Source organism: Anopheles darlingi, chromosome X, assembly GCF_943734745.1.
Source record: "Anopheles darlingi chromosome X, idAnoDarlMG_H_01, whole genome shotgun sequence".
Taxonomy (NCBI): domain Eukaryota; kingdom Metazoa; phylum Arthropoda; class Insecta; order Diptera; family Culicidae; genus Anopheles; species Anopheles darlingi.
In genome coordinates, this window is record NC_064873.1 from 9,218,090 (window position 1) to 9,242,917 (window position 24,828).

Below are 24,828 nucleotides of genomic sequence, written 5' to 3' on the forward strand. Positions count from 1 at the left end.
AGCAATATATGACAGTTTTACATAAAGATTAAAAATATATTACCCAGTTTTATTCTTTGATAAGCAGCACGGCCTCGCATAAATGAGTTTTAAATTCAAACGATACATTCTAGTCCCAAAATTCAAACGACTGATTCTTCCATAACATGCTGAATCAGAGCAACAAGCTCTCATCGTCACCTTCACTGGTGTCGAGCAACTTGGTTATGTTTTTCTGCGGGCTTCGCTGAGCTTCCATGTGATTTACATGCATATCCGTTGGATGAGATTTTTCAATAAGGTTGGCTGTGGAATTGTTCAGATCGTTGGTTGATTCCCCGTGCACCGACTCAACTGTGCCTTCTTCATCCTCTGCGTCTTCTACTTCTTGGATGCTAGAGCTGGACCGATTGTCCTTAGCGGTAACACCACCACTTCGCGGTGTTGTGGTTCGTCCTGCCGGTGTCGAATCATCGGTGCTCATCGCGGTAAGCAGTGATAGTTGCCTGGCTTCGCTGCGAACCGCTACCAGATGCATGACGAGGTAGAAAGCCAACGGGAACAGGCAGGCAACGGATGCGATTGAGCCGAATGCCACCATCGATCGCTGCTTGTCCTTGCAGCAGTTATACTGGCCCGACCAGCGCTGTCGGGTTTGATTCATGCGGTCCTCGACATCGAAGCACATAGCCACGCCGTGCCGGCCCTTCTCTAGCTGACCGTAGAACTGCTGCACCCGCAGGTAATCCGGCTCGCAGCTGACGCATGCACTCGTGTCATTCGCCTCGAAGCATTTCTCCACCGCGCCGGACAGCCGCATGAACTCGGCCGTCTCATTAACCGCCCCGATGCATGCTTCACAGTTGGCCGAACCCCACAGGGCGTTCAGCTGGTCGTACACCATGTGGTACATGTTCAGGCGTTTTTCAACAAGATATTTCTTGCACTCGTTTGCATTGGTCATGTTTTGGTAATGACCGACCGCTTCGTTATAGTAGTCGATGGCTGTTTCATTCGTGCACAGCTTAAACACAGGCGTTGTATTGAACTGCAAGATGGAAAGCAGCTTCTCGTACTTTTTCAGAAACAGCTCTAAATCCACACAGACTGGTTCCATCGATACGCTCGCGATGCAACTGAAAAACCGAATGAGGCGAATGAAGTGAAAATATCGAAATTGAAAGCGGTTGGCGGTTTGCAACGGATTCTTACCAGAGTATGCCCACGGCGAGCAGAATCAGAGGCGACTTCATTTCGTGCGGCCGGCGAGGATCTTTATTTCTTGTCCCTTAAAAACAAAAAAAAACGACAATCCCTATGACGCATTCAGCACTTATCAGGCGTCAATGCCGTTTAACACCACCGCTTACCGAAACCAACTGAACAAAGATGCTGGCTCTCTCTCTCTCTCTCTCTCTCTTGCTTATCTTTGGCGAATGTAAACAAAGGGAGAATTAGAATAAACGAGGCAAACCGGTGCATAGTTTGTAATACAGCTGTATGTTTCTTGTTTGTGACTTTGTTTTACATTTTACAATCGCTCGATAGCGTTGATATTTGGTTAAAAAAGCGATTTATAAATTGATATACCTTGAGCTAGCACCGAGCCCAATGATGAGTGCTTTATGTACAGGTTGAGCTGTCAAAATGCGCGTTCACAACAGCGTTGCGTCTGTGCGTACGACTGTGTGTGAGGGCGGGCGGAAGGGCGTCCGTGATGTGATTGCAAAACGGACACACAACAGCAAACTAGAAAAACACAAGCCCAAAAAAACGGGCCGTGCCGTTGAGTTAGGGTGCCTGTTTTTTGGGGTGCGAAGTTGCGTTTCGTTTTTCGACAAAACAACAATACGGAGTGCCATCGAAGAAGCTGCCACCGATTACGGCCGTCGACTTGATGCGCCAGCCAGTAACATTCGGGTGTGGACTACGGAAGGAAGCAAAACTATGACCGCCGAGCCTAGCGCACTAACGACGACGACGACGACGACGACGACGACAACAACGCACCAGAGCGATGATGCGGGAATGCAGGTTAGCGCCAACGCTACGGCTTCGCCACGCAAGTGCATCGTTCGCGAGATGCTGTGCTTTTTCGAGGAAGCCGCTGCCGTACTCGCCGGCAACAATCAACCGGCCGAACTGGACTGGGACGGGGAACAGTTTTTCGACGATGCCAGCAGCGGGTGGGTGGGAGACCCGGACAACCGGAGCGTGGACGAGATACTGCACGAGGCCGAGCTGCTCATCTGCCAGCAGCCGGTGTTTCGGCGAAACGGCGAAACCATCGATCGAGCCCATCCCTCGGCGCTGCAAGAGCTGGCGTGTGAGGCTAAGCTGGCAGAGGTGTGGAATGGGCTGCTGGAGGATCTGGCAAACGCCGAGCGGAAAGACGCGCAACGGACGGTCCTCGAGCAGCAGACAGAGGTACGTTTCCAACGGTTTTTCTTTCAGCTCTTCAAGCACTGCAGCATAACAATTCTCACACGGGGTATGAGCGCCGCATGAAGAGACCTCCGATTGTCTGAGTTTGCTCTCGTTTACTCACAATCACAACGGTTCCACTGGGAAGATTCCCTAACCCGCTGCATTCCTCATTCCATCAACGAACGGGAAACCACAAAGAACTGACTTCTCCATAAGGGAAACATAGGGGAACAGACCGAGGGGACCTGGGAAATGGATTCACTAAAGCCCTGCTGCTGCACCGTGTCGAGTGTCCAGTTTACAGTTTCGCAACTTCTTGCGCAATCGAATCGACGAACTGCATCGCTTCCTCGCCGGTGGGCTGGATTTGGTTGGCCGGGAGCACGAACCCGTAACGTCCGGTGTCGCGCAGCTCCACCGTATACGCGTACTTGATGTTCAGCGCACCGCGAGCCCAATCGTCGGATCCACCGGCCGCTGGATACAGGGTACTACCTGACGGTCCGACCGTGTACCGCATGCCGCTGCTGCGCTGAATTGACTGGACAGGAAAAAAGAGTTACGGATTAGTGGCCACCAGTATTAGGGTCGCTTCTTTCGTTCACGCCCCCCCCCCTCCCCCTCCCACTCCACCCCTGGTCTGCTCTGTGCATCTAACCTCAGCCGCCGCATCGCCAACGCGCTTCAGATCGGCATGGTCCGGTGGCACAACACGATCGTATCCCCACGGATACAGGATGTACTGGCCGTAGCTGTGGAAGGTGAGGAAACCCTTCCAGCTGGCAGCCGACTGCTGCATGAACACGCTGACCGCTTTCGTTTCTGGCTCGGAGAAGGGCCCGGAACCGGCGTAAATCTCCGAGCAGGGCTGTTTGGAGGTGCCCTGGCCGCCCCATTTGTAGCCGTAATTGCGGTTCAGGTCAACACCCGCGCACGGCCCGTACTGCAGTCCGCCCCGGTTTTTGCGCCACAACCGATCGTACTGGTGCGAGTGTTCGTACCCGTCCGGATTGTGCACCGGCAGGATGTACCAGTCGATATTGCGGATGTAGGTCGGCTGGTTGTCCCAGTCTTCGACCAGGTTGCCGGCAATGAAGGTCACAGTCGCTGGGCTGATCCATTCGCGCGCGTGTATACCGCCATCCATCCAAATGGCGCTGTTGGTCGGGCTGCCGTTCGAAATGCGGAGCACTTTCAGCTCGCGGCCCTGCACCGACTTGCCGATGCTCTTGGTGCTGCATATGTCCGGGTACGTCTTAGCCAGATAGTCCATCCAGTCGTAAATGTCTTCCAGGCGATGGTACGCTGTCCACGTCATGCGATGTCCTTTTAGGCGGAAGGCCGGTTAAACGAAAGAAAGAGGGACCCGATGATCAATCGGTGAAACAATCATAGAGCCGCTAGCTGGAAACGGCGACACTGAGCGTACCGTTACGATTCTCCCATAAGTCCGTCTCTTCGAGCGATGGGTTTTCCGTATCGATCGCACGCTGCATGTCCTCGATGACCACCTCGAACGAGACGTTCGTTGATCGGAGGAAGCATTCGGCTTGTTTGATCGTTGGCTGCGACACGAAGATATCCACCGACGTTGCGTTGAAGTTCCACATCGCAGCGGCTGCAGCAACCGGTTTGGGTTAATGTGTATGTGTGTGAATTGTGTGCGTGTGGGCGGGGAGAAAGCAGAAGAACTGCATTAAGCAATACCGTAAAATTGAACGATAAGCGTTGCCCGTTTGTGCTCCGTCTCCTTTGTATGTTGCTCACATGCTTACAGACTCAGTGGGGCAGACAAAATCGGAGAACGGGGAAGCAGTCCTTACCGAATCGATCTTGTAACTCTGCAACCGCATTCTTTTCAACCTGGCTGTCGTAGGCGATGCGCCAAAGCTGGGCACCATTATACCTGACTGGTTGGACTGCTGCTTCCTGTTGCTGTTGGTGCTGTGGCAGCACCCGGATGCTATCGGTTTCTTTCGTTTGATCACTCGCCGGCCGCGACACCTCCCTAGCCGTGCGTCCTTTGCAGGATGCAATGGTGGCTAGGAACAGTAAACACAGGGACAACCAATTGTTCGCCATTCTAGGCTCTATCTATAATAATGTTTTGGCGCTGCAGCCCTTTCGATTTGAGGGCATACACCGGCCGCCCACTCTCGCACACGAGAACCAGGGAACCGCACTCGCTAGCTGATCGTTTGCTGCTGCTGCTGCTGCTGTTGCTGCTGCTCGAGATGGTATGTCTCCGTACGGGCTTGAACCGGTCAACTGAGCGCTCCCACGGGACCCTGCTCCGGTCTTATAGGACGGTACTGGGGGCGATGATCGGATCATGCCTCTTAAGAATGACGCATTTGCATACGATTGTATGGGTGAACAGTGGTTGCGCAGAGTCCCGTTGCGTTTCGCATTTTCTCGCATGTCCACCGCCATCGAGGCCAGAGTGGCAGAAAGCGGTTGAGCGGAGAGGAGGGTCGGAGAAGCGCCGCATTAAAGCCTCACCGGACGGGTACAAGATGTGTACTTAAACATTCCAATCTTGTCCCTATGGGCAAACACGGAGCATTAGCCAACTGAAGCCGCGCTGGAACTCTGGGTGCGCGGTGGCGTATCACGCATGGAATATTTATTCACGTATGGAATACCCTTTTTTTTCTCTGGTTTCGTGTATGTTATTAATGGACACTGTTGGTGGAGGAAAGGAAGGAAAAGAGAATGATTTACTCTTTGTTGTCTGCTATTGTTGTCGTTTTGTTGGCAAATAGCACGGGAAAAGGACAACTCGCCCGCGTTAGAACTAAGGCTTGAATAACAATTTTTTTACTCTTCGGTATTGTCATAGCCGAACAGCATGGGTACGAGCGACATGGTCCCGTACAGCAATTATCAATCGATAGTTAATGCCGCGACGGACAGCAACGAATTGACCGACGAAGAAGAACCGGACGAGAGTGAATGCTTCTCGGATGGTGATGGTACTACGATCTCGCTCAGCCAACATAACTACCAGCAAGAAGAACCCCAGCTGCTAACGGTTCCGCCAGGTGATGCGCAACAGCAGGTGGATCGCTGTTCCACACCGCACCAAGCAGCAGAAGAGCGGGAGAGGGTGCCGTCGGTTGTACCAACGACTTGCGACAAGTCGACGCAACCGTCACCAACGCGCGAATCGCCCACCGCGAGCGGTGAACTAATGATGCTGTCTAAGTACCGCGAACTCGAAAACAGGCTGCTCCATCTGCACGAACAGGTAAAGGACAGCGAGGAACGATACCAGAGCCTTCGGATCCAGTATGAAACCCTTGCCCATGCACACCGAACCCTGCGTGACCTCTACAACACCAAGCAGGACGAAAGCGAGAAGTTGGAGTTCGACATACAGCATCTGACGAAGTGTGTCGAGGTGCTCAGGTGAGCGAAAGCGCAATTACAGCTGCAGTCTACTGGGTAGCTGGGTACAGAATGGGCTTCTCTCATTGCGTCTATCGTTTCCAATGCTCCACACAGATCGGAGCTCAAATCTGCTCGCAACGAGCGCGATTTTGCGGTGGAACTGCAGGGTCTGCTACAATCCGAGCTCGACGATGCACGCAATGACAAAAAGAAGCTGCAGGAGAGTACGGAGAAAGATACCAGAACGATACAGGATCTACAACGACAGTGCCGCGAAATGGAGCGCATTTTGATGCGTAAGAATCCAGATGCTATCTCGGGACTTATCGGTAAGTTTGGGGAGTATGCGTACCAGTCCATGCGGTTGCTTGAACCGCTCCTTGTTTATGCATTTCAATTCATCCCCTCCTTTCGTTGTTACGATTTCTGCCAGGGTAGCGTTTAAGAAGTATTTAGATATAAATAAATAAGGACAAGCGAGATGTATATTATAGGTGCGAAGATTAAACATTTGAAATATTTGAAACCGTTCGTTGCAGTGACTACCAAAGTACCTCATGGAAAGTCGGACGGTGAAGGCGGTGCATTAGTACGCCGTACACCGGAGCAAACGGAGGCGGACGGTGGCATCATTCAGCACTCCAGATCATATGGAGTGCTGGCGGACGTGCAAGCGCGCTTCAGCTCCGTACAGGCCAAGTACGAAACACATATACGTGACCTGGAAATGCAGGTGTTGAGCTTGCAGGAGATCAACTCGAAGCTGAACGAGCGGATCATACTACAAATGGAAGAGCTGGCAATAATCAACGCCAACACCCTGGCCGTCGGCAGCAGCACTTCCAGTAGCACTCAGACTGAGCCGTCGGAAGGCATCGGAAAAGCACCGGCGAAGCGACGGTCCGTGATGGTGCAAACGGACAACCTCATTGCTAAACCATTGTCTATACGCCAACAGCAGACCAAGCGGGCCCAGGCGCAAAACAAGGAAGATGCTCACCTGTTAGCGACCATCGGTGGCATGCGAGTTGATCTGGCGACCAAGGAAAAGACCGTACAGCGGTTGACGCGTGAGGTGGAAGAGTGCAAAAAGACGATTAAGAAGCTGCAGAAAAAGAAGGAAGGGCTGGTTAAAAGTGACTGCGGCAAGTCACCGGTGAAGGTGCGCAAAAAAGTGCTGGAAAACGCAGAATCGGGTATGGAATCGACCTTAGCAGTGAGTGAAGGTGCGCCGAAGGCGAAGAACCTCGAGATGGATCACCACAAGGCACTTCAAGAGCAAAGGTTGCAAGAAGTAAGGATACCACTTAGTTGCTGATGGAAGAGTACGTTCCAATTGTAACACACCGTTTTTGTTTTTGTTTTGCCTCCTTCCTAGCACAGAACATGACAAGACGTCCGCGGAATCGAGTATGGGTTTTACCTCGCAGTTACACGTAGGGTTACGACAAGTGCAGCTGCGAATATACATATTGGCAAAGAGTTAATTTCTTACTAGTCGGAACAGTGGCAGGATAGCGTACAAGATAATGGTTAGCAGCACACGAAGCAAATCGAGTGTGATCTCAATTTGAAATTTATTTGTAAAAGTAGTTGTCTATAGACAATCTTGTTTGGTTTTAATGTAGGCGCTATGTTGCGGATTCGCGCTTATTCTACGTGAAGTTCGGCAAAACTAATTAGCGAAAAGCGTAATTTTATCGCTCAGTTGTTTGAAAAAGAACTAATTATTCTAGTGCAGTATACTTAAAGATAAAAGTTTTAGCAACCATTTTATTACACTTCACTCTTTATCAACATGACTAAAGTCTTGCGCTTAACAGTGTTGTGCGCCTTTTATATTCAAAATTTATATTGTTCTTCTAACCAAATGCCAAGTCGCACATTGCAACATTGTGAAAACGTAAAATAGTGATAGTGTTTTGGTACCATCGTCGATTCTCTTCGATTTGTATTTTCTGCTGTGAAAAATTAATTTTAGTACCCTGCTCTAAACCAATGATTTTTTTGTATTATTTTAGTCGCAGTTTTATTGTATGATTTTAAACGCAGTAATCTGCAAAGTTATAGATTCATATTATCATACAATCAGATTTATACAAGCTGCGCCGTGTTCTTTAATTTGTGTTCAATTCAAATTCAAATTCAATTGTCGCCATGTTGCAGTTTCTATTATATTAAGGTTAACCAGTATTGAATGTTACGCTAGTTTTTTTTTGCATTTTAAATCCAGCCATAATAGATAGGCTTAGTGATTTTCCAGTGTCCAGTGAGTATTTTATATCATCTGCTATGTATGTATTGAAAGAGGAAATGAGTTTTATTTTCCCAATTCCGCATTCTTCACGTTTTCCCAACTCCTCCGATATCACTGAAATGGCTAATTCCACAATATTTGTCATTGCAAATGTAGCATTTTTGTAGGTGACGTTGTAAATAATTCTTCTATCCCAATTCTGATAAGGATTATCTATTTCTTGTCGAGAATTGTTAACTAACAAATGTTGATAAGGATTATGTATATTGATGTTAATGAAGTTGATTGCAAAGAAGCTATTGATTTGAGGTGTTAGGTAATGAGGAAGGGAAACAAACTCTGCCTCGAATATTTTAGGAAAATAGGGTTCCTTTTATTCTATAACGTTTATAAACCCTTATAGTAGGTGGTAATGATGTATATAGACAATAAAAAAAGTGCGCCAAATGTATTCACACTCGTTTATGTTTTCTTTTGTATTTTAGTATTTTATTATGTTCCTTTGATAGGAAACTATATCATGTAGGCTTTTATATTTGTTTTCCCAGACAAAAAACCTGAAAAATTAAGAATTAAAAAGAAATATGTTACTGTTATCTGTCCTTTGGGTAAACCATTAAACAAACGCCGCAACCATTATTACCGTTTCCAAAGTTTTATTTATTTTAATTTTTAATTTGTGATGGATATACAAAGAGCGCATGGTTTGGCCAAAATGACTAAACTTGTAGTATACCATAAATTTATAATAAAATAGCTTAACTGCGATTGGAATCAGTATCTTCCTTCTGGTTCTCGGGCAACTTTAGGTTTTTTATTGAGCGATCCATTTTCGCGTCCGTGGAATCAGTATCTTCTTTCTGTTTTTCGGGTGGCTTAATGCTCTTCATTAAGCGTTCCATCTTCGCCTGTTCATATTCTTTCAAATCACTGAGCTTGAATGTAAATTCCGGAAGATCGCTTCGCCGCATGTTGAGGGATCCTGCAGAAATAAAAAACGGTTAAATGCAATGACAGAAATCAACGAGCGTTGATAAACTGATGGCCACCTTCTCTGGGCAAGTGACAGCCGTCCTCGTTGCCTTTGCAGTTTGGCTGGGGCTAAGGAGGAAAGTTCGTGCTTTATTCGTTTTTATTTTGGAAAATGGAAACCTAAGCGGCTTAAAAAGCTGGTGATGTGTAGTGGTAGACTGGTTTGAAGATATTACTGGCTAGTTTTAGGTTTTAGTGTTAAGCCGCGATTTATCAATTGGCGACCACAATGTTGTACCTTGAGGATTACCTGGAGAGTGAGTAGAATGTTTCACGGATGGCGTTCGTTTCGTTCTGTATTGTAATATTGCAGAGATTGTAAAGGAAAGAACGACTTGTGTTTGAAGAGATTTCGCGTTGAGATATAAATGCTTGCTATACAGACAATTTGTTCACTGAAACAAGCAGCGAAATGAAATCGCTAGAATGCAATTGAGGCAAATGGCTTCGCGCTGGGCAAGATCTACTAACCCTACGAGAAACATTGCTTCAAAAACGTCAAGAATGGATGGCGCGTAGGAAGCGACTTTCGAGGATCCGGCTTGGAATGATGCAGTTCTTTTCTTCTAACATATTGTATTGTTTTTTTTTAACAACTAAACATTTCAGAATGCACATATTTTCTTAAGAAAAAAGAGATTCGTCTTTGAATGTGGCTGTTTTACGTTCATCGACCAAAAAGCTTAACCATCGGTATAATGCGATGAACATAGTAATGGTGCGAGATAATAATTGATTATCCAAGCCATCGGCAATGATACGTTTTATTGCTACTACTTATAACAATCTGATAATAGAGATATCTGATAGATCCAATGTTTCGTTACTAATGATTCATTGCAGTGATAGAACATTTGCCGCAGGAGCTACGGGACCGGTTTACAGAGATGCGAGAGATGGATCTTGCCGTTCAAAGTAAGCGATGCGATGCAGTATATGTGTAGTTTATTCATACAATGTAATGGAATGCATTTTCTTTTTGTAGATAACAGCGACACCTTGGCAAAACGTGCAAAGGCATTATTCACACAATGTCGTCACAACGAGCTGTCCACCGACGAGGCAGACTCTGAGTTCGCCAATATCAGAAACGAGTATTATCGTGTATTGGAAGATGCCGATGAAAAGGTTCAACTGGCAGGTCAAATGTATGATCTGGTTGACAGGTATTTGCGTCGCCTTGATACTGAGCTTTATAAGTTCAAGTGTGAGCTAGAAGCAGATCACAACGGTATTACTGAAATACTGGAGAAACGGTCGCTTGAGCTAGATAATACTACCAGCAATGGAAACACAATTCAGAAGGAGAACCGATTCTATGACGCTCACGGTCCGATCACCCCATCGTCGGCAAATCGTGTCGATAGTCGCCATAAAGTGAAATCAGAAAAGCGTCGTAATAGCCATGCTTCCTCCGGGTTTGGTTCTTTCGAAAAGCGTGTTGCTGCAACCTCTACACCATTAAGTATTGGCCCATCGCCTGCTGGTTCGAATAGTTCGAGTTCGACTATCACCACCCCCAATGTATTGAATCCATCGCCAGGTGGATCCGTGGCGTACAATTTGCAGACTTTTGGTGCTGGAAATGCTATTGCAGCAGCAGCATCTCAAGCAATTGCTCAAACTCAACAAATGCAACAAGGAAGGCGTACCGCAAGTTTAAAGGCGTCCTACGAGGCAATCGGAGCTGCTGGATCTCATGAATTACTGATTAATAGCGAATTGGCTGGTGCAACTCATAATGCAATACAAGCAGTTGAGCGAGAATCGAATGCCTTCTCAAACCAGCGCCGTCAAAAAAAGAAAAATCCTAACAACACAGGTAGTAGACTTCGACCTCGTCAATTGAGTGTGCTTAAATTTTAATTTTTAATTCAACTTAAAATTTGAACTTTACACTCTTCATCTGTTTGCTTTGTTCTCGAATATTCTTAGTGCTTCAGTTTTTTCTTGCTTTCCTTATTAACGCTTTTCGCTATCAATCCTTTTCAACCAAGGATTAATTTTGTATTTGTGAAACAAAGTACTCTCCGTACCTTAATTGTCGTGCAACAAGGTATCTTAATTGAATACACATCGAGTCAAGATGCTTGAAAGAGTCAAATGAAATGAATTGGAAAATGAAATGTGATAAATGACAAAATAGTAGCTTACGACATAGGTGCATCGTTGCAGAAACAACAAGAACTTATCTACCTCGCAGTTGTGAACGTTTTCTTTAAAACTAGAACTAGATTTTTTCGTTTCTGCTCTCTTCTCTAATTTCCTTTTGAGTTTTTGTTAGAAACAAACAAATGCCAAATTTTATTGCTTTCAGAAACGATTGCAGTAGCATTTAGAACTAAAGATTGTTTCGTCTTTTGGCTCTCTTCTCGATTTATTTTATAAGGGTTTATGTTTGCTTATTTTCATTGCCATTACTAACGCTTACACTAACACAATATTTGTTCGACAAAGGGTTAATATGGATTATTAATCCGTTAATAATGCACTTGTTAATTCAGCTGAAAAAAAAATGAAGTAAAATAAAAAAGAGCATTTTTGTAATGTTTTGGTTACTGTTGTGTATCCAATTTATTTTAAATGGCAAAACCAAGGAAACATTCAAGGAATGCAACTTTTTCATTGCTCTTCCTTCCCAGGTTGAGTCTTGATGCAGCTAATATACAAAAATCTAATACATATCATTTACTTAGTTTCGACAGGAGCTCTTCAAATGCAGCAGCCATTGACTCCTCAACCAGCACCATTACATCAGCCTACGACTCTATTACCACAACAACAACAATCAATTCAACTGGAGCAAGCAACAACTCAACATCAACAACAATTGCTTCCCACACATCAGCATCAACCCCAGTTAGCAACAAATGTCTCAACGGTACCATCATCAGTTGGCTCAGCAGTGCAGTTGCAAGTTCAACCACATTCAAAAGCGACATCTCATAATATGCCGTTGCCTCACTCGACACAAATGCAACAATTGTCTCTACAGCAGCAGCAGCTGCTGCAAAAAGCACAGCCACTTACTCAGGGGCAGCTTCCGCAACAACCGCCCCAATTACAACAACAGCAAATGAAGCAGCAGTCGCGTAATTTGTCGCAGCAGCATCAGCTTACCCAGCCCCATACGGTTGGTGAATCGTTGACACAATCATTGACACAGCCACTTCCACAAATACGGAAATTACCATATGTGCCAGGCACTGCCCCAGCGAAACCGCACCAGTTGCGACAAGAACTTCAACAACAGCTGTTGCGACAGCAGAAACAGATAAAGATTCCAGGTGGACCTTTGGAGTCGGAATCGTCCTCGTTGGTGCCGCAGCAGCAATCACAATTGTCGCAACAGCAGGTACCAAATCCGCCGCAACAGCATCTGCATGTTCAGTTAGCACAACCACATGTTAAGCTGCAACAAAAACCTCATAAGCAACAACCAATCCAGTTTCAACCACAACAGCAACAGCAGACTTCGAATTTATCGTCCGTTCAATCATCACTCACACAAACTCAGCAGCATCTGCCACAAACGGTTCACCAGGTACAACAGAACTCGCAACCACAAATGCAACCGATATCGAACCAGCAGCATCTACCGTTAACACAGCAGCAGCAGCAATTGAAACCGCATCATATGGTAAAAGATGGAAAGGAGTATTTCATAGTTCAGAGTCGAGCATTGCAGCACCAACAACGAGTGATAGCTGTGGCTTTACCGAAGCATCTCCAAACACAACATGTCAAAAAACAAGAGCAGCAACTGCAACAGCAGCATATACATCAGAATATTTCTCAACTGGGCTGTACCTCGTCATCGTATCAGACTCAGCAGCAGCAACAGTCCTCAACACATTTGCTACAACCGCAAACGCAGCAGTTGGCAATGCAACAGCAACAGTCTGTACAGGTTGGGCAAAACCTGCAGGAACAACAACCACATGGTCAGATTGTTCAGCCGCAACAGCAACAAGTTGCGCAAACATCTCATTCAATTACATCGACTGCATACTCACAAATGCAACAATTGCCAAGTCCAAGTACATCGCAATTACAACAGCATCAGGCAGTAGGACAAACGTCGTTGCTTGGCCAACAAAGCAGTGGATTAAGCTCTATGTCTTCGATTGATACACTAGATCCTATGGCTAGTGCATCACTGGAAACCATTGATTCCGGAATTCCATTGGAACCGGAGAGCGAGTGGTCGTACGATCCGAATGAGCCGCGCTACTGCATCTGCAATCAGGTTTCATACGGAGATATGGTGGCTTGTGATAATGAAGGGGTATGTAGAAAAACGTTAACGATGGTGCAGAATGGCATTAAACGGTGTCCTTTATTTTGTGTACTTATTACAGTGTCCATTTGAATGGTTCCACTATCCGTGCGTGAACATCACTTCGTCACCAAAAGGGAAATGGTATTGTCCACAATGCAGCACTTCTATGAAACGACGAGGCTCACGTAAAAATTAGCAAGCGCGTAACACGTTGAATGTGCATATTTCTCCATTTAGTATGATTTATCACATACTTATTTAAGTTAAATTCACATGTAACAGTCGCGAGTGGCCGCTATAGTTGAGAAAATGAGGCTTCTAAATTGTGGCATGAGGCTTCTAAATTGAGGCAGAAATTGTAAATAGTATTCGAATCGGATGATTAAATCAACCTTGCAGCAGTCATACAGGATGCTTTTATTATTACAACGGTTTTCTGGTTAGCATACGCAGCGTCGTTCCGCAATCGGTTCTTCGTTTTACTCTGTTGTACATTAGTTCAATTTAAAATTGTATATTTATATAAATATATTCTTAGTAGTAGACGAAAAAATTGTTTGAATTGTATATTAAATCATATATATAGCTATATCATCATTAATAAATTAACCGTATGTACCGTAGGCAGCGTTACGGTTGTCAATCAAAAACAAAGAGGGACAGTTGCATTGATTTTATTTTATGCTTGTTTCACTTACTTGTTTTACTTAATAAACGTAAAGGAAGCCTTTTGGAGGCCTTCGAAGAATGAAAGAATGTACACCAAAAAAAATTACACTTGTTTCTAACCCTGGAACGTCGAATCGGCGTTAGGATTTCAATATAAATGATTAAAAAAAATATTGCTATGCATATATTCTGAATTTCACTATAATCAACAAGTTGACCCCGCAACCTTCGATCTGCCACTCGATACTTGATCTTCGACTGCACAATCCTAAGTTATGCATTAAAAAAGAGACAAAATTTTAATGGTGATAAGAAAAAAAAACTAAGGCAGATCATTAGGTTCTGTAAATAACATATGGAAGGTTAACCTGTTATCACTTTTCACACAAAACGGATCCAAAACATATTTGTGCACATGGTTTTCAGTTATTTCTGTGTTTTTTATTGTTGCAATTTTCACTATTTTCGCCATCTCGTATAGAGTTCGGCTGATAGAGGTTTCAAGTTTTTTGAAGGTAAACTGTTATAATTACCCTCCATATGTAGCTTACAGAACTTAATTACCTGTCTCTTTTTTAATGCATACGTTCTGCTTGACCTTTTGATTGAAGGCATTTTTTTCTTATGATTATGAAATGAGTTAATTACAATCAAACCATTTTCATTTCATCACAAATAGTTCTTGATGTACTAAACGTAGTTTTTGTTCGAACCACAATAACCACCAAACTGAAAACATTTCACAAATTTCCTTTGTAAAACAAAATCACGAATCAACCAATCCATCCTTGGTTTGCAGAAACCAATCGTTCTTTAGTCTGATGGGTGCAGAAAATAAAAGTACCATAGTAAGCGATGATGATGAAATTAGAGTAAAAATTTCGAATTCATCAAAGTATGCATTGGAGCTGAAAGATTGTCATCCAATGATTTGAAATAATATCAAATCAAGTAAGCTGTGAAGTGGAAATTCAGCACAAAAATGAGTTTCACTTTGCCATAAATGGACAGAACATTCTTAACATTTCTCAACGTATAAACATGAAATAGACCAAGACGAATTCATAGCCCCAAGAATGAGCGAAATCGGCCCATCCGTTCTCAAGCTATGGGCGTTCGAAAGAACACAACTTTTTATATGTAGATTTTTCGGTTTGAGTAATCACATTTTACAGCTGGTTTTATTTGTAATGATGAGCGTATAAGACCAATAGATAGCATTTTAACATTCTAGTTTATTCTATATTCTCATACTTAAAAACACATCCCTTTTCATCATAGAAACTATACATTAACACTTCATTTCAATTTCATCACGTTGTCTCACGTTATTCTGAGAATGGTTTTTGTATTTTGCTGTTTTCTATGATAACGATTGATGGCTGCTTATACTGTAACGGTTTCAAAAGAACTCAATATGGATAGCAGAACTAGCTTAACTGCGATTGGAATCAGTATCTTCCTTCTGGTTCTCGGGCAACTTTAGGTTTTTTATTGAGCGATCCATTTTCGCGTCCGTGGAATCAGTATCTTCTTTCTGTTTTTCGGGTGGCTTAATGCTCTTCATTAAGCGTTCCATCTTCGCCTGTTCATATTCTTTCAAATCACTGAGCTTGAATGTAAATTCCGGAAGATCGCTTCGCCGCATGTTGAGAGATCCTAAGAAATAAAAAAACGGTTAAATGCAATGACAGAAATCAACGAGCGTTGATAAACTGATGGCCACCTTCTCTGGGCAAGTGACAGCCGTCCTCGTTGCCTTTGCAGTTTGGCTGGGGCTAAGGAGGAAAGTTCGTGCTTTATTCGTTTTTATTTTGGAAAATGGAAACCTAAGCGGCTTAAAAAGCTGGTGATGTGTAGTGGTAGACTGGTTTGAAGATATTACTGGCTAGTTTTAGGTTTTAGTGTTAAGCCGCGATTTATCAATTGGCGACCACAATGTTGTACCTTGAGGATTACCTGGAGAGTGAGTAGAATGTTTCACGGATGGCGTTCGTTTCGTTCTGTATTGTAATATTGCAGAGATTGTAAAGGAAAGAACGACTTGTGTTTGAAGAGATTTCGCGTTGAGATATAAATGCTTGCTATACAGACAATTTGTTCACTGAAACAAGCAGCGAAATGAAATCGCTAGAATGCAATTGAGGCAAATGGCTTCGCGCTGGGCAAGATCTACTAACCCTACGAGAAACATTGCTTCAAAAACGTCAAGAATGGATGGCGCGTAGGAAGCGACTTTCGAGGATCCGGCTTGGAATGATGCAGTTCTTTTCTTCTAACATATTGTATTGTTTTTTTTTAACAACTAAACATTTCAGAATGCACATATTTTCTTAAGAAAAAAGAGATTCGTCTTTGAATGTGGCTGTTTTACGTTCATCGACCAAAAAGCTTAACCATCGGTATAATGCGATGAACATAGTAATGGGCGAGATAATAATTGATTATCCAAGCCATCGGCAATGATACGTTTTATTGCTACTACTTATAACAATCTGATAATAGAGATATCTGATAGATCCAATGTTTCGTTACTAATGATTCATTGCAGTGATAGAACATTTGCCGCAGGAGCTACGGGACCGGTTTACAGAGATGCGAGAGATGGATCTTGCCGTTCAAAGTAAGCGATGCGATGCAGTATATGTGTAGTTTATTCATACAATGTAATGGAATGCATTTTCTTTTTGTAGATAACAGCGACACCTTGGCAAAACGTGCAAAGGCATTATTCACACAATGTCGTCACAACGAGCTGTCCACCGACGAGGCAGACTCTGAGTTCGCCAATATCAGAAACGAGTATTATCGTGTATTGGAAGATGCCGATGAAAAGGTTCAACTGGCAGGTCAAATGTATGATCTGGTTGACAGGTATTTGCGTCGCCTTGATACTGAGCTTTATAAGTTCAAGTGTGAGCTAGAAGCAGATCACAACGGTATTACTGAAATACTGGAGAAACGGTCGCTTGAGCTAGATAATACTACCAGCAATGGAAACACAATTCAGAAGGAGAACCGATTCTATGACGCTCACGGTCCGATCACCCCATCGTCGGCAAATCGTGTCGATAGTCGCCATAAAGTGAAATCAGAAAAGCGTCGTAATAGCCATGCTTCCTCCGGGTTTGGTTCTTTCGAAAAGCGTGTTGCTGCAACCTCTACACCATTAAGTATTGGCCCATCGCCTGCTGGTTCGAATAGTTCGAGTTCGACTATCACCACCCCCAATGTATTGAATCCATCGCCAGGTGGATCCGTGGCGTACAATTTGCAGACTTTTGGTGCTGGAAATGCTATTGCAGCAGCAGCATCTCAAGCAATTGCTCAAACTCAACAAATGCAACAAGGAAGGCGTACCGCAAGTTTAAAGGCGTCCTACGAGGCAATCGGAGCTGCTGGATCTCATGAATTACTGATTAATAGCGAATTGGCTGGTGCAACTCATAATGCAATACAAGCAGTTGAGCGAGAATCGAATGCCTTCTCAAACCAGCGCCGTCAAAAAAAGAAAAATCCTAACAACACAGGTAGTAGACTTCGACCTCGTCAATTGAGTGTGCTTAAATTTTAATTTTTAATTCAACTTAAAATTTGAACTTTACACTCTTCATCTGTTTGCTTTGTTCTCGAATATTCTTAGTGCTTCAGTTTTTTCTTGCTTTCCTTATTAACGCTTTTCGCTATCAATCCTTTTCAACCAAGGATTAATTTTGTATTTGTGAAACAAGGTACTCTCCGTACCTTAATTGTCGTGCAACAAGGTATCTTAATTGAATACACATCGAGTCAAGATGCTTGAAAGAGTCAAATGAAATGAATTGGAAAATGAAATGTGATAAATGACAAAATAGTAGCTTACGACATAGGTGCATCGTTGCAGAAACAACAAGAACTTATCTACCTCGCAGTTGTGAACGTTTTCTTTAAAACTAGAACTAGATTTTTTCGTTTCTGCTCTCTTCTCTAATTTCCTTTTGAGTTTTTGTTAGAAACAAACAAATGCCAAATTTTATTGCTTTCAGAAACGATTGCAGTAGCATTTAGAACTAAAGATTGTTTCGTCTTTTGGCTCTCTTCTCGATTTATTTTATAAGGGTTTATGTTTGCTTATTTTCATTGCCATTACTAACGCTTACACTAACACAATATTTGTTCGACAAAGGGTTAATATGGATTATTAATCCGTTAATAATGCACTTGTTAATTCAGCTGAAAAAAAATGAAGTAAAATAAAAAAGAGCATTTTTGTAATGTTTTGGTTACTGTTGTGTATCCAATTTATTTTAAATGGCAAAACCAAGGAAACATTCAAGGAATGCAACTTTTTCATTGCTCTTCCTTCCCAGGTTGAGTCTTGATGCAGCTAATCTACAAAAATCTAATACATATCATTTACTTAGTTTCGACAGGAGCTCTTCAAATGCAGCAGCCATTGAATCCTCAACCAGCACCATTACATCAGCCTACGACTCTATTACCACAACAACAACAATCAATTCAACTGGAGCAAGCAACAACTCAACATCAACAATTGCTTCCCACACATCAGCATCAACCCCAGTTAGCAACAAATGTCTCAACGGTACCATCATCAGTTGGCTCAGCAGTGCAGTTGCAAGTTCAACCACATTCAAAAGCGACATCTCATAATATGCCGTTGCCTCACTCGACACAAATGCAACAATTGTCTCTACAGCAGCAGCAGCTGCTGCAAAAAGCACAGCCACTTACTCAGGGGCAGCTTCCGCAACAACCGCCCCAATTACAACAACAGCAAATGAAGCAGCAGTCGCGTAATTTGTCGCAGCAGCATCAGCTTACCCAGCCCCATACGGTTGGTGAATCGTTGACACAATCATTGACACAGCCACTTCCACAAATACGGAAATTACCATATGTGCCAGGCACTGCCCCAGCGAAACCGCACCAGTTGCGACAAGAACTTCAACAACAGCTGTTGCGACAGCAGAAACAGATAAAGATTCCAGGTGGACCTTTGGAGTCGGAATCGTCCTCGTTGGTGCCGCAGCAGCAATCACAATTGTCGCAACAGCAGGTACCAAATCCGCCGCAACAGCATCTGCATGTTCAGTTAGCACAACCACATGTTAAGCTGCAACAAAAACCTCATAAGCAACAACCAATCCAGTTTCAACCACAACAGCAACAGCAGACTTCGAATTTATCGTCCGTTCAATCATCACTCACACAAACTCAGCAGCATCTGCCACAAACGGTTCACCAGGTACAACAGAACTCGCAACCACAAATGCAACCGATATCGAACCAGCAGCATCTACCGTTAACACAGCAGCAGCAGCAATTGAAACCGCATCATATGGTAAAAGATGGAAAGGAGTATTTCATAGTTCAGAGTCGAGCGTTGCAGCACCAACAACGAGTGATAGCTGTGGCTTTACCGAAGCATCTCCAAACACAACATGTCAAAAAACAAGAGCAGCAACTGCAACAGCAGCATATACATCAGAATATTTCTCAACTGGGCTGTACCTCGTCATCGTATCAGACTCAGCAGCAGCAACAGTCCTCAACACATTTGCTACAACCGCAAACGCAGCAGTTGGCAATGCAACAGCAACAGTCTGTACAGGTTGGGCAAAACCTGCAGGAACAACAACCACATGATCAGATTGTTCAGCCGCAACAGCAACAAGTTGCGCAAACATCTCATTCAATTACATCGACTGCATACTCACAAATGCAACAATTGCCAAGTCCAAGTACATCGCAATTACAACAGCATCAGGCAGTAGGACAAACGTCGTTGCTTGGCCAACAAAGCAGTGGATTAAGCTCTATGTCTTCGATTGATACACTAGATCCTATGGCTAGTGCATCACTGGAAACCATTGATTCCGGAATTCCATTGGAACCGGAGAGCGAGTGGTCGTACGATCCGAATGAGCCGCGCTACTGCATCTGCAATCAGGTTTCATACGGAGATATGGTGGCTTGTGATAATGAAGGGGTATGTAGAAAAACGTTAACGATGGTGCAGAATGGCATTAAACGGTGTCCTTTATTTTGTGTACTTATTGCAGTGTCCATTTGAATGGTTCCACTATCCGTGCGTGAACATCACTTCGTCACCAAAAGGGAAATGGTACTGTCCACAATGCAGCACTTCTATGAAACGACGAGGCTCACGTAAAAATTAGCAAGCGCGTAACACGTTGAATGTGCATATTTCTCCATTTAGTATGATTTATCACATACTTATTTAAGTTAAATTCACATGTAACAGTCGCGAGTGGCCGCTATAGTTGAGAAAATGAGGCTTCTAAATTGTGGCATGAGGCTTCTAAATTGAGGCAGAAATTGTAAATAGTATTCGAATCGGATGATTAAATCAGAACCTTGCAGCAGTCATGCAGGATGCTTTTATTATTACAACGGTTTTCTGGTCAGTATACGCAGCGTTGTGCCGTGATTGGCTCTTATTATTTATCAGTTTGTGCTTAAGTAGTGCAAATGGAATTTTAAATATTTATGTAGTTCCAATGTCCATCCAAAGCTGATCGAAATATATGATACGTTCTAATTTTTATGCTAGATAATTGGTGTAATTGATTCACTGGATGATTTAAATACTTCTGAATAATGCCAGTGGGCATCCGTACATTTGGAGAATAGGTTGATTTGCAGAAGCTGCCTGCTTGTTATCGGTGCGATACAACGACATTGTGATGCCACGCGATGCTATATGCTGGTACGATTGGTTTGAAAGCAACATAACAACATATGGCACTTCTCGTAAAAGTATGGCGATCGTTGGCGCTGCCAAATGGTAGCCCGCTCACATCTGCTCTCGCTTCTTCGCTCATAGGAATCGCTCATTCGGCGTGTGATGCTATCTCTATCCACCTCGACATGCCGCCTATGAAGACGTGCACAGTGAGTAAACCAGGCCATCCTTTTCGATGGGGTCGCGTTTATTTCGCTGTTCTGTTCTCGAAATTAGGGGGAGGGAGGGGGGGAGGGGTGTTCGCTGGTGGATGCTATGGATGCTGCCAGCGTCTGCCCGAGTAGCACGACCGATGGTGTGCCACAAGAGACCAAAAATAAAAGCCGCTCCCAGCATTTTCTCCTCCGGTGCAGTCCAACGGGTTTGTCGATGGTGCTGTGGCCAAGCATAGTGAGTCAGCTAGGCTAACCCAACCGAACGCAACGACGACGAAGACGGCGACGACACCGACGTTCGGCGTTCGGTTCTCACTCGTAATCGAGCGTCCTACCGCGTAGGACGGGAGCGTCCGGTTTGACATTGCTTCACACGCTTCACCACCGGAACCACGTTGATCGTTTGCAGTTCACCGTGCTTCGCTCTGATCTCTCCATGCTGGGGGTGTGTTTGCGAGTAGAATCGAGACCAATCAACCGAATAACAAAAAAAAAAAAAGGCGAACAACCGCGCCTGAGTGCGTGCGTGCGTGCGTGCAGAGGAGGGGGTGTTGGCAGCCAGGCACGGTTAACGCTGGGCCTTAGGCGCGCTGAATTAGCTGGTTTATCCGTGTCCGTTTGTGGTGTAAGTGCATTTAAGACTTCTGTTTTCTAGCCGCTTTTCCTTCGCCTAACCGCTGGGCAAGTCGATCAGCAGCAGGACAGCAGCTGAGCAGCTGCAAACACTACAATCAACCCCCCCCCCCCGCCCCCCTCATCGGTTCAACCGCGCCGTTCCTACCGTGTTGTGTGCGTGTTTGGTAGCTCGTGATCGACCATGACCGCTCCTCGGTTTCTCATCTGCGATAGTAACCCACCCTCGCCCTTCTCGACTTTAAGCGTGTGGTGGTAAGGTGGTAATCTGGAGTGCAGCGGTTCGCTTAGTTCTCACCAAGCTTTAAGAACATAAGGAGATGATTGATATGTGGCCCTCTCCCGGTTAAACAACCCGTAGCCGGAGGGGGATTCCTCATCATCGTCATCATTAGCAGGCTCAATAGAATAGTCAGCGGTCGTTGCAACGGTAGTAGCTCCTGGTTCCATTGGTTCTATTCTTTCGCAACCGAAATAGCATAACGGGCTTTATCCACGGTATGACCTGCTCGAACAGCGTATGGAGTTACCGTTTTTAATGTGGTTTAAGTCGGTCTCCTCCATTTTAGGGCTGGCAAGCCCGCCTCCTACTACTGCAGGGCTAGTCAACATTATTAGAGCTAGGAACTTTAATTCTTTTTTTCCTTTTATTACTGATCTGCTAGATTAAAACAAATGCTTCTCATTTTTTCTCATTGCTTTGGTTGATCAAACACGAAGGTGACATGATTATTCTTGCCGTTTGCTTAAAAGAAACTTGTCCATCACTTTTTTCAAATTTGTGCAACGTCTCAGCTCCTGTTTCGCTTCGGTTGGATCAACAATCGACAAATGGATTCACACATTGGCATTTCTCTTAACTCGAGGGGCATCCATTTTGTCGTCGTATGTTGTCTTGTAATGCCGCTACTAATGAACGCTGAGTTTGAGCCGAATGTCATCGTCCAACAAACAATTGAGAATGGGTATTGCCAAATGGGAAGACAAGAGCTAAGAAACAAGTGATGATCTAATTCTGTTAGTAGTGTTGCTGAGGCTTTTTTAAAATCATGATTACAATCTGGATCTGGCCGACGTGACGTGTTTTTGTTCATGTTCGTGCACGTGCTTCACCGGTTTTGGAAATGGTCATCGGCAGGAGCAGCGGCAGCAGCAGGCGGTATGAACGTTATTAGAAAACCGATCAAGGCTCCTAGCTTGTGCCTTGCCGTCTGCACAAGCCGTCTGCCAAGCATATGCAACCATGCTGAACGTGGCGCTCCAGCGATATCTCATGGTCCTTGCTTTTGGGATGAAAATAGGGCAACGTCTGGCGCCTTTACCCTGTTTGTGAACTCAACTTTGCCAGCCGTGTCCTCCCACCCTTGTTTGCTCCCCCTCCCCCCACCTACACGACCAGGATCGAAGAAACAGTTGCAATGCAAGTAGTTAATCAAATCAAATGCGGCACGATCTGTCTGCCTTTGGCGAGCTTCTCTCCAGCCCCGTTTTGCCGACGGCAGATTGATCCTCGATTTCGACTCGGTACCTGACCGATCTCCCTCATTGCTTTCCCCTAGCGCGCGCGCGGAACGAAACAGAGCCGGATTCGATCCCTCGGCGCGTTTCCCTTCTCGATGAGCGATGTGCGCGTGCGGCCTTACCGCTGTTCAAGTGTATTACCTTAAAATAGATTCAAACACGCGGTAGCAGCAGCAGCAGCAGCAGCAGCACCAGCAGCAACACAAGCAGTGCGCAGTGATGCTGGTTGGAGGTTAGGGACACACCAAAAACCAACCTAGAGTGGTGCTGAGCCACCCAAGCACTAGTAGCAGCAGTAGCAGCAAGAAGCGCTCAGTATTATTACGCAGCAGCAGTAGGCGGGCGACGCGCCGGTGAACGGTGATTGATTTGCTGCCAGGAGAAAGAGCTCTCCTGTCTCCCGAATCTAAAAAGTGTCCCCACGACGGGCTCCGTGTGTTAGTGGGTGAGTGTGTGTGCGCGTGTGGGACCAGCATCGTCGTTGTGCTGCCAGAGTGCTTGCACAACACACAGCACAGTAGCAGCCGCAGCAGCAGCCGCCACCAAACGTCTTTTGGACGCAACAACAAAAACAACGGCGGTAACGACGACGACGGGTGTGGCCGAGCGCTCCAACCAACCGCACCACGGCCGGACATTAAACGGTCCGACCAACCGTATCGCGCACCAGCGGCATCATGAAGCTATGGAAGTCGAGGAAGGGTGCGTCTTGCGGTACTTCCGGCAGTGAAGCGACTTCGGAGGCGACAACGACGACGACGACGACGACGACGACGACGGGATGCGTATCGGGTGCGGGCAGCAGCAGCAGTAACAGTAAGGGCGGCATACTCTCAAAGAGCTGCAAGTTCGGCGGCGCTAGCAGTAGACAAGGGAACGGTACCGGTGGAAACACTGGTAGCTTCGATGAGGGCAGCAGCACGGAAACGTCCTTCACCACCAGCCACCACCAATCGGCCGGCCTGGGGCAGGGCCAGGGCGGTGAGCCAGCCAACGGGACCGTCGTTGTGCCGGCCATGGTTCAGCATCCAGCCGCCAGCATGTTCTCCGGTAAGTCATGGAGGAGTTCGTTCGTTTGCGATGAATCGCTTCGCGGTACGCTGCAGCCAGCCATGTTGTTAGGGTCCCCCCGGCCATGTTGTTTCAAAGGTTAATTTGGCAGCAATGCAGCAGCAGCAGCAGCAGCAGAAGGCCATGCGGTGATCTTCCTACGGGATCACCTATACGCCTGAAAGAGACTTTCAATTCGACTGTTGAAAAAAAAATGCACACCCCGGGGCTGCGCTGCTCCGGTATTGTGTTTGCGAAAGTTGCAAACACTGTGCTGGTTCTGAAATCTGAAATCTGTTCGGAATGTTGCTATACCCATGGCCAATACGCCGCTCTAGTAGCCAGTAATGATTTGAATCGCCGAGCCGAGAAGTCCGTTCGGTCCGTTTTTTTTGTGCAACATCCCAACCGTCGACCATGTACAGTAGTACAGTTACAGACTTGGGCGCTCGCGTTCCCTTCTCCAGATTATAATTCCACTCTATCCCGCCTCCTTCACGCATCATCCCTTCACCCTCACGACCCTAGACGGGGTGGCAGGCTCAGTGGTGCCTCTGGTCCGTCTGGTGGCTCTCTTGGCACGGTTCCATCCCTTCGGCTGCTACACAAGCGCCAGCAGCGACAGCGAATGCCAGAATGAAGCCAGAACGTATGGCGCCAG

General features: G+C 45.3%; 5 protein-coding genes and 1 long non-coding RNA gene across 14 annotated transcripts in view; 3 read left to right on the forward strand and 3 right to left on the reverse strand.

The window, feature by feature from the left end:
- Positions 1 to 15: 15 nt before the first annotated feature.
- LOC125948314 (osteopetrosis-associated transmembrane protein 1-like) lies at positions 16 to 1,512 on the reverse strand. Its single transcript, XM_049674257.1, has 2 exons — positions 1,192 to 1,512; positions 16 to 1,115 (listed from the first exon to the last, which is right to left on the reverse strand). Exons 1-2 carry the CDS (start codon positions 1,230 to 1,232, stop codon positions 155 to 157), a joined length of 1,002 nt encoding a protein of 333 aa, XP_049530214.1. The 5' UTR covers positions 1,233 to 1,512; the 3' UTR covers positions 16 to 154.
- LOC125948261 (uncharacterized) lies at positions 1,506 to 8,586 on the forward strand. 2 transcript variants are annotated; one of them, XM_049674172.1, is made up of 5 exons: positions 1,506 to 2,406; positions 5,249 to 5,817; positions 5,914 to 6,128; positions 6,339 to 7,093; positions 7,178 to 8,586. In XM_049674172.1, exons 1-5 carry the CDS (start codon positions 1,627 to 1,629, stop codon positions 7,187 to 7,189), a joined length of 2,331 nt encoding a protein of 776 aa, XP_049530129.1. In that variant the 5' UTR covers positions 1,506 to 1,626; the 3' UTR covers positions 7,190 to 8,586. The 2 variants fall into 2 exon arrangements, with proteins under 2 accessions (XP_049530129.1, XP_049530119.1); XM_049674162.1 differs by having other exon boundaries at positions 7,183 to 8,586.
- LOC125948282 (carboxypeptidase B-like) lies at positions 2,637 to 4,719 on the reverse strand. Its single transcript, XM_049674197.1, has 4 exons — positions 4,230 to 4,719; positions 3,836 to 4,024; positions 3,065 to 3,732; positions 2,637 to 2,947 (listed from the first exon to the last, which is right to left on the reverse strand). The coding sequence occupies exons 1-4, from the start codon at positions 4,486 to 4,488 to the stop codon at positions 2,705 to 2,707; spliced, it is 1,359 nt and encodes a 452-aa protein (XP_049530154.1). The 5' UTR covers positions 4,489 to 4,719; the 3' UTR covers positions 2,637 to 2,704.
- A 117-nt stretch (positions 8,587 to 8,703) lies between the features above and the next one.
- Positions 8,704 to 16,178, reverse strand: LOC125948322 (uncharacterized). 3 transcript variants are annotated; one of them, XR_007468567.1, is made up of 3 exons: positions 15,999 to 16,178; positions 9,106 to 9,157; positions 8,704 to 9,038 (listed from the first exon to the last, which is right to left on the reverse strand). It is a non-coding gene; the product is annotated as an uncharacterized LOC125948322 (long non-coding RNA). The 3 variants fall into 3 exon arrangements; XR_007468566.1 differs by lacking the exon at positions 9,106 to 9,157 and adding an exon at positions 15,766 to 15,817; XR_007468565.1 differs by lacking the exon at positions 15,999 to 16,178 and adding an exon at positions 9,339 to 9,518.
- LOC125948219 (bromodomain-containing protein DDB_G0280777-like) lies at positions 9,142 to 20,620 on the forward strand. 5 transcript variants are annotated; one of them, XM_049674079.1, is made up of 5 exons: positions 9,142 to 9,345; positions 9,932 to 10,003; positions 10,074 to 10,910; positions 11,794 to 13,376; positions 20,105 to 20,620. In XM_049674079.1, exons 1-5 carry the CDS (start codon positions 9,318 to 9,320, stop codon positions 20,219 to 20,221), a joined length of 2,637 nt encoding a protein of 878 aa, XP_049530036.1. In that variant the 5' UTR covers positions 9,142 to 9,317; the 3' UTR covers positions 20,222 to 20,620. The 5 variants fall into 5 exon arrangements, with proteins under 5 accessions (XP_049530036.1, XP_049530055.1, XP_049530018.1 ...); XM_049674098.1 differs by lacking the exon at positions 11,794 to 13,376 and adding an exon at positions 18,452 to 20,031; XM_049674061.1 differs by lacking the exon at positions 20,105 to 20,620 and adding an exon at positions 13,450 to 14,130 and having other exon boundaries at positions 11,785 to 13,376.
- Positions 20,621 to 21,303: 683 nt separating this feature from the next.
- Positions 21,304 to 24,828, forward strand: part of LOC125948179 (glutamate receptor-interacting protein 2) — an 11,473-nt gene continuing 7,948 nt past the window's right edge. Inside the window, exons 1-2 of one of the 2 annotated variants that reach the window (XM_049674000.1) lie at positions 21,304 to 21,588; positions 23,156 to 24,167. In XM_049674000.1, coding sequence (XP_049529957.1) covers positions 23,795 to 24,167 — 373 coding nt within the window. In that variant the 5' untranslated portion in view covers positions 21,304 to 21,588; positions 23,156 to 23,794. The remainder of the gene's footprint in view (positions 21,589 to 23,155; positions 24,168 to 24,828) is intronic. The other variant, XM_049674007.1, reaches the window with a different exon arrangement.

Excerpts from the sequence above, each read along its gene's own strand:
- LOC125948314 (XM_049674257.1), bottom strand. The coding sequence starts at position 1,232 with ATGAAGTCGCCTCTGATTCTGCTCGCCGTGGGCATACTCTG. Across the intron at positions 1,116-1,191 it reads CTCGCCGTGGGCATACTCTG|TTGCATCGCGAGCGTATCGA; the intron begins GTAAGAATCCGT and ends TCGGTTTTTCAG.
- LOC125948261 (XM_049674162.1), top strand. The coding sequence starts at position 1,627 with ATGCGCGTTCACAACAGCGTTGCGTCTGTGCGTACGACTGTGTGTGAG. Across the intron at positions 6,129-6,338 it reads TGCTATCTCGGGACTTATCG|TGACTACCAAAGTACCTCAT; the intron begins GTAAGTTTGGGG and ends CGTTCGTTGCAG. Across the intron at positions 7,094-7,182 it reads AAGAGCAAAGGTTGCAAGAA|AACATGACAAGACGTCCGCG; the intron begins GTAAGGATACCA and ends TTCCTAGCACAG.
- LOC125948282 (XM_049674197.1), bottom strand. The coding sequence starts at position 4,488 with ATGGCGAACAATTGGTTGTCCCTGTGTTTACTGTTCCTAGCCACCATT. Across the intron at positions 4,025-4,229 it reads AGAGTTACAAGATCGATTCG|CCGCTGCGATGTGGAACTTC; the intron begins GTAAGGACTGCT and ends CGGTTGCTGCAG. Across the intron at positions 2,948-3,064 it reads TTGGCGATGCGGCGGCTGAG|TCAATTCAGCGCAGCAGCGG; the intron begins GTTAGATGCACA and ends TTTCCTGTCCAG.
- LOC125948219 (XM_049674061.1), top strand. The coding sequence starts at position 9,318 with ATGTTGTACCTTGAGGATTACCTGGAGA. Across the intron at positions 9,346-9,931 it reads CCTTGAGGATTACCTGGAGA|TGATAGAACATTTGCCGCAG; the intron begins GTGAGTAGAATG and ends GATTCATTGCAG. Across the intron at positions 10,004-10,073 it reads GATGGATCTTGCCGTTCAAA|ATAACAGCGACACCTTGGCA; the intron begins GTAAGCGATGCG and ends TTCTTTTTGTAG.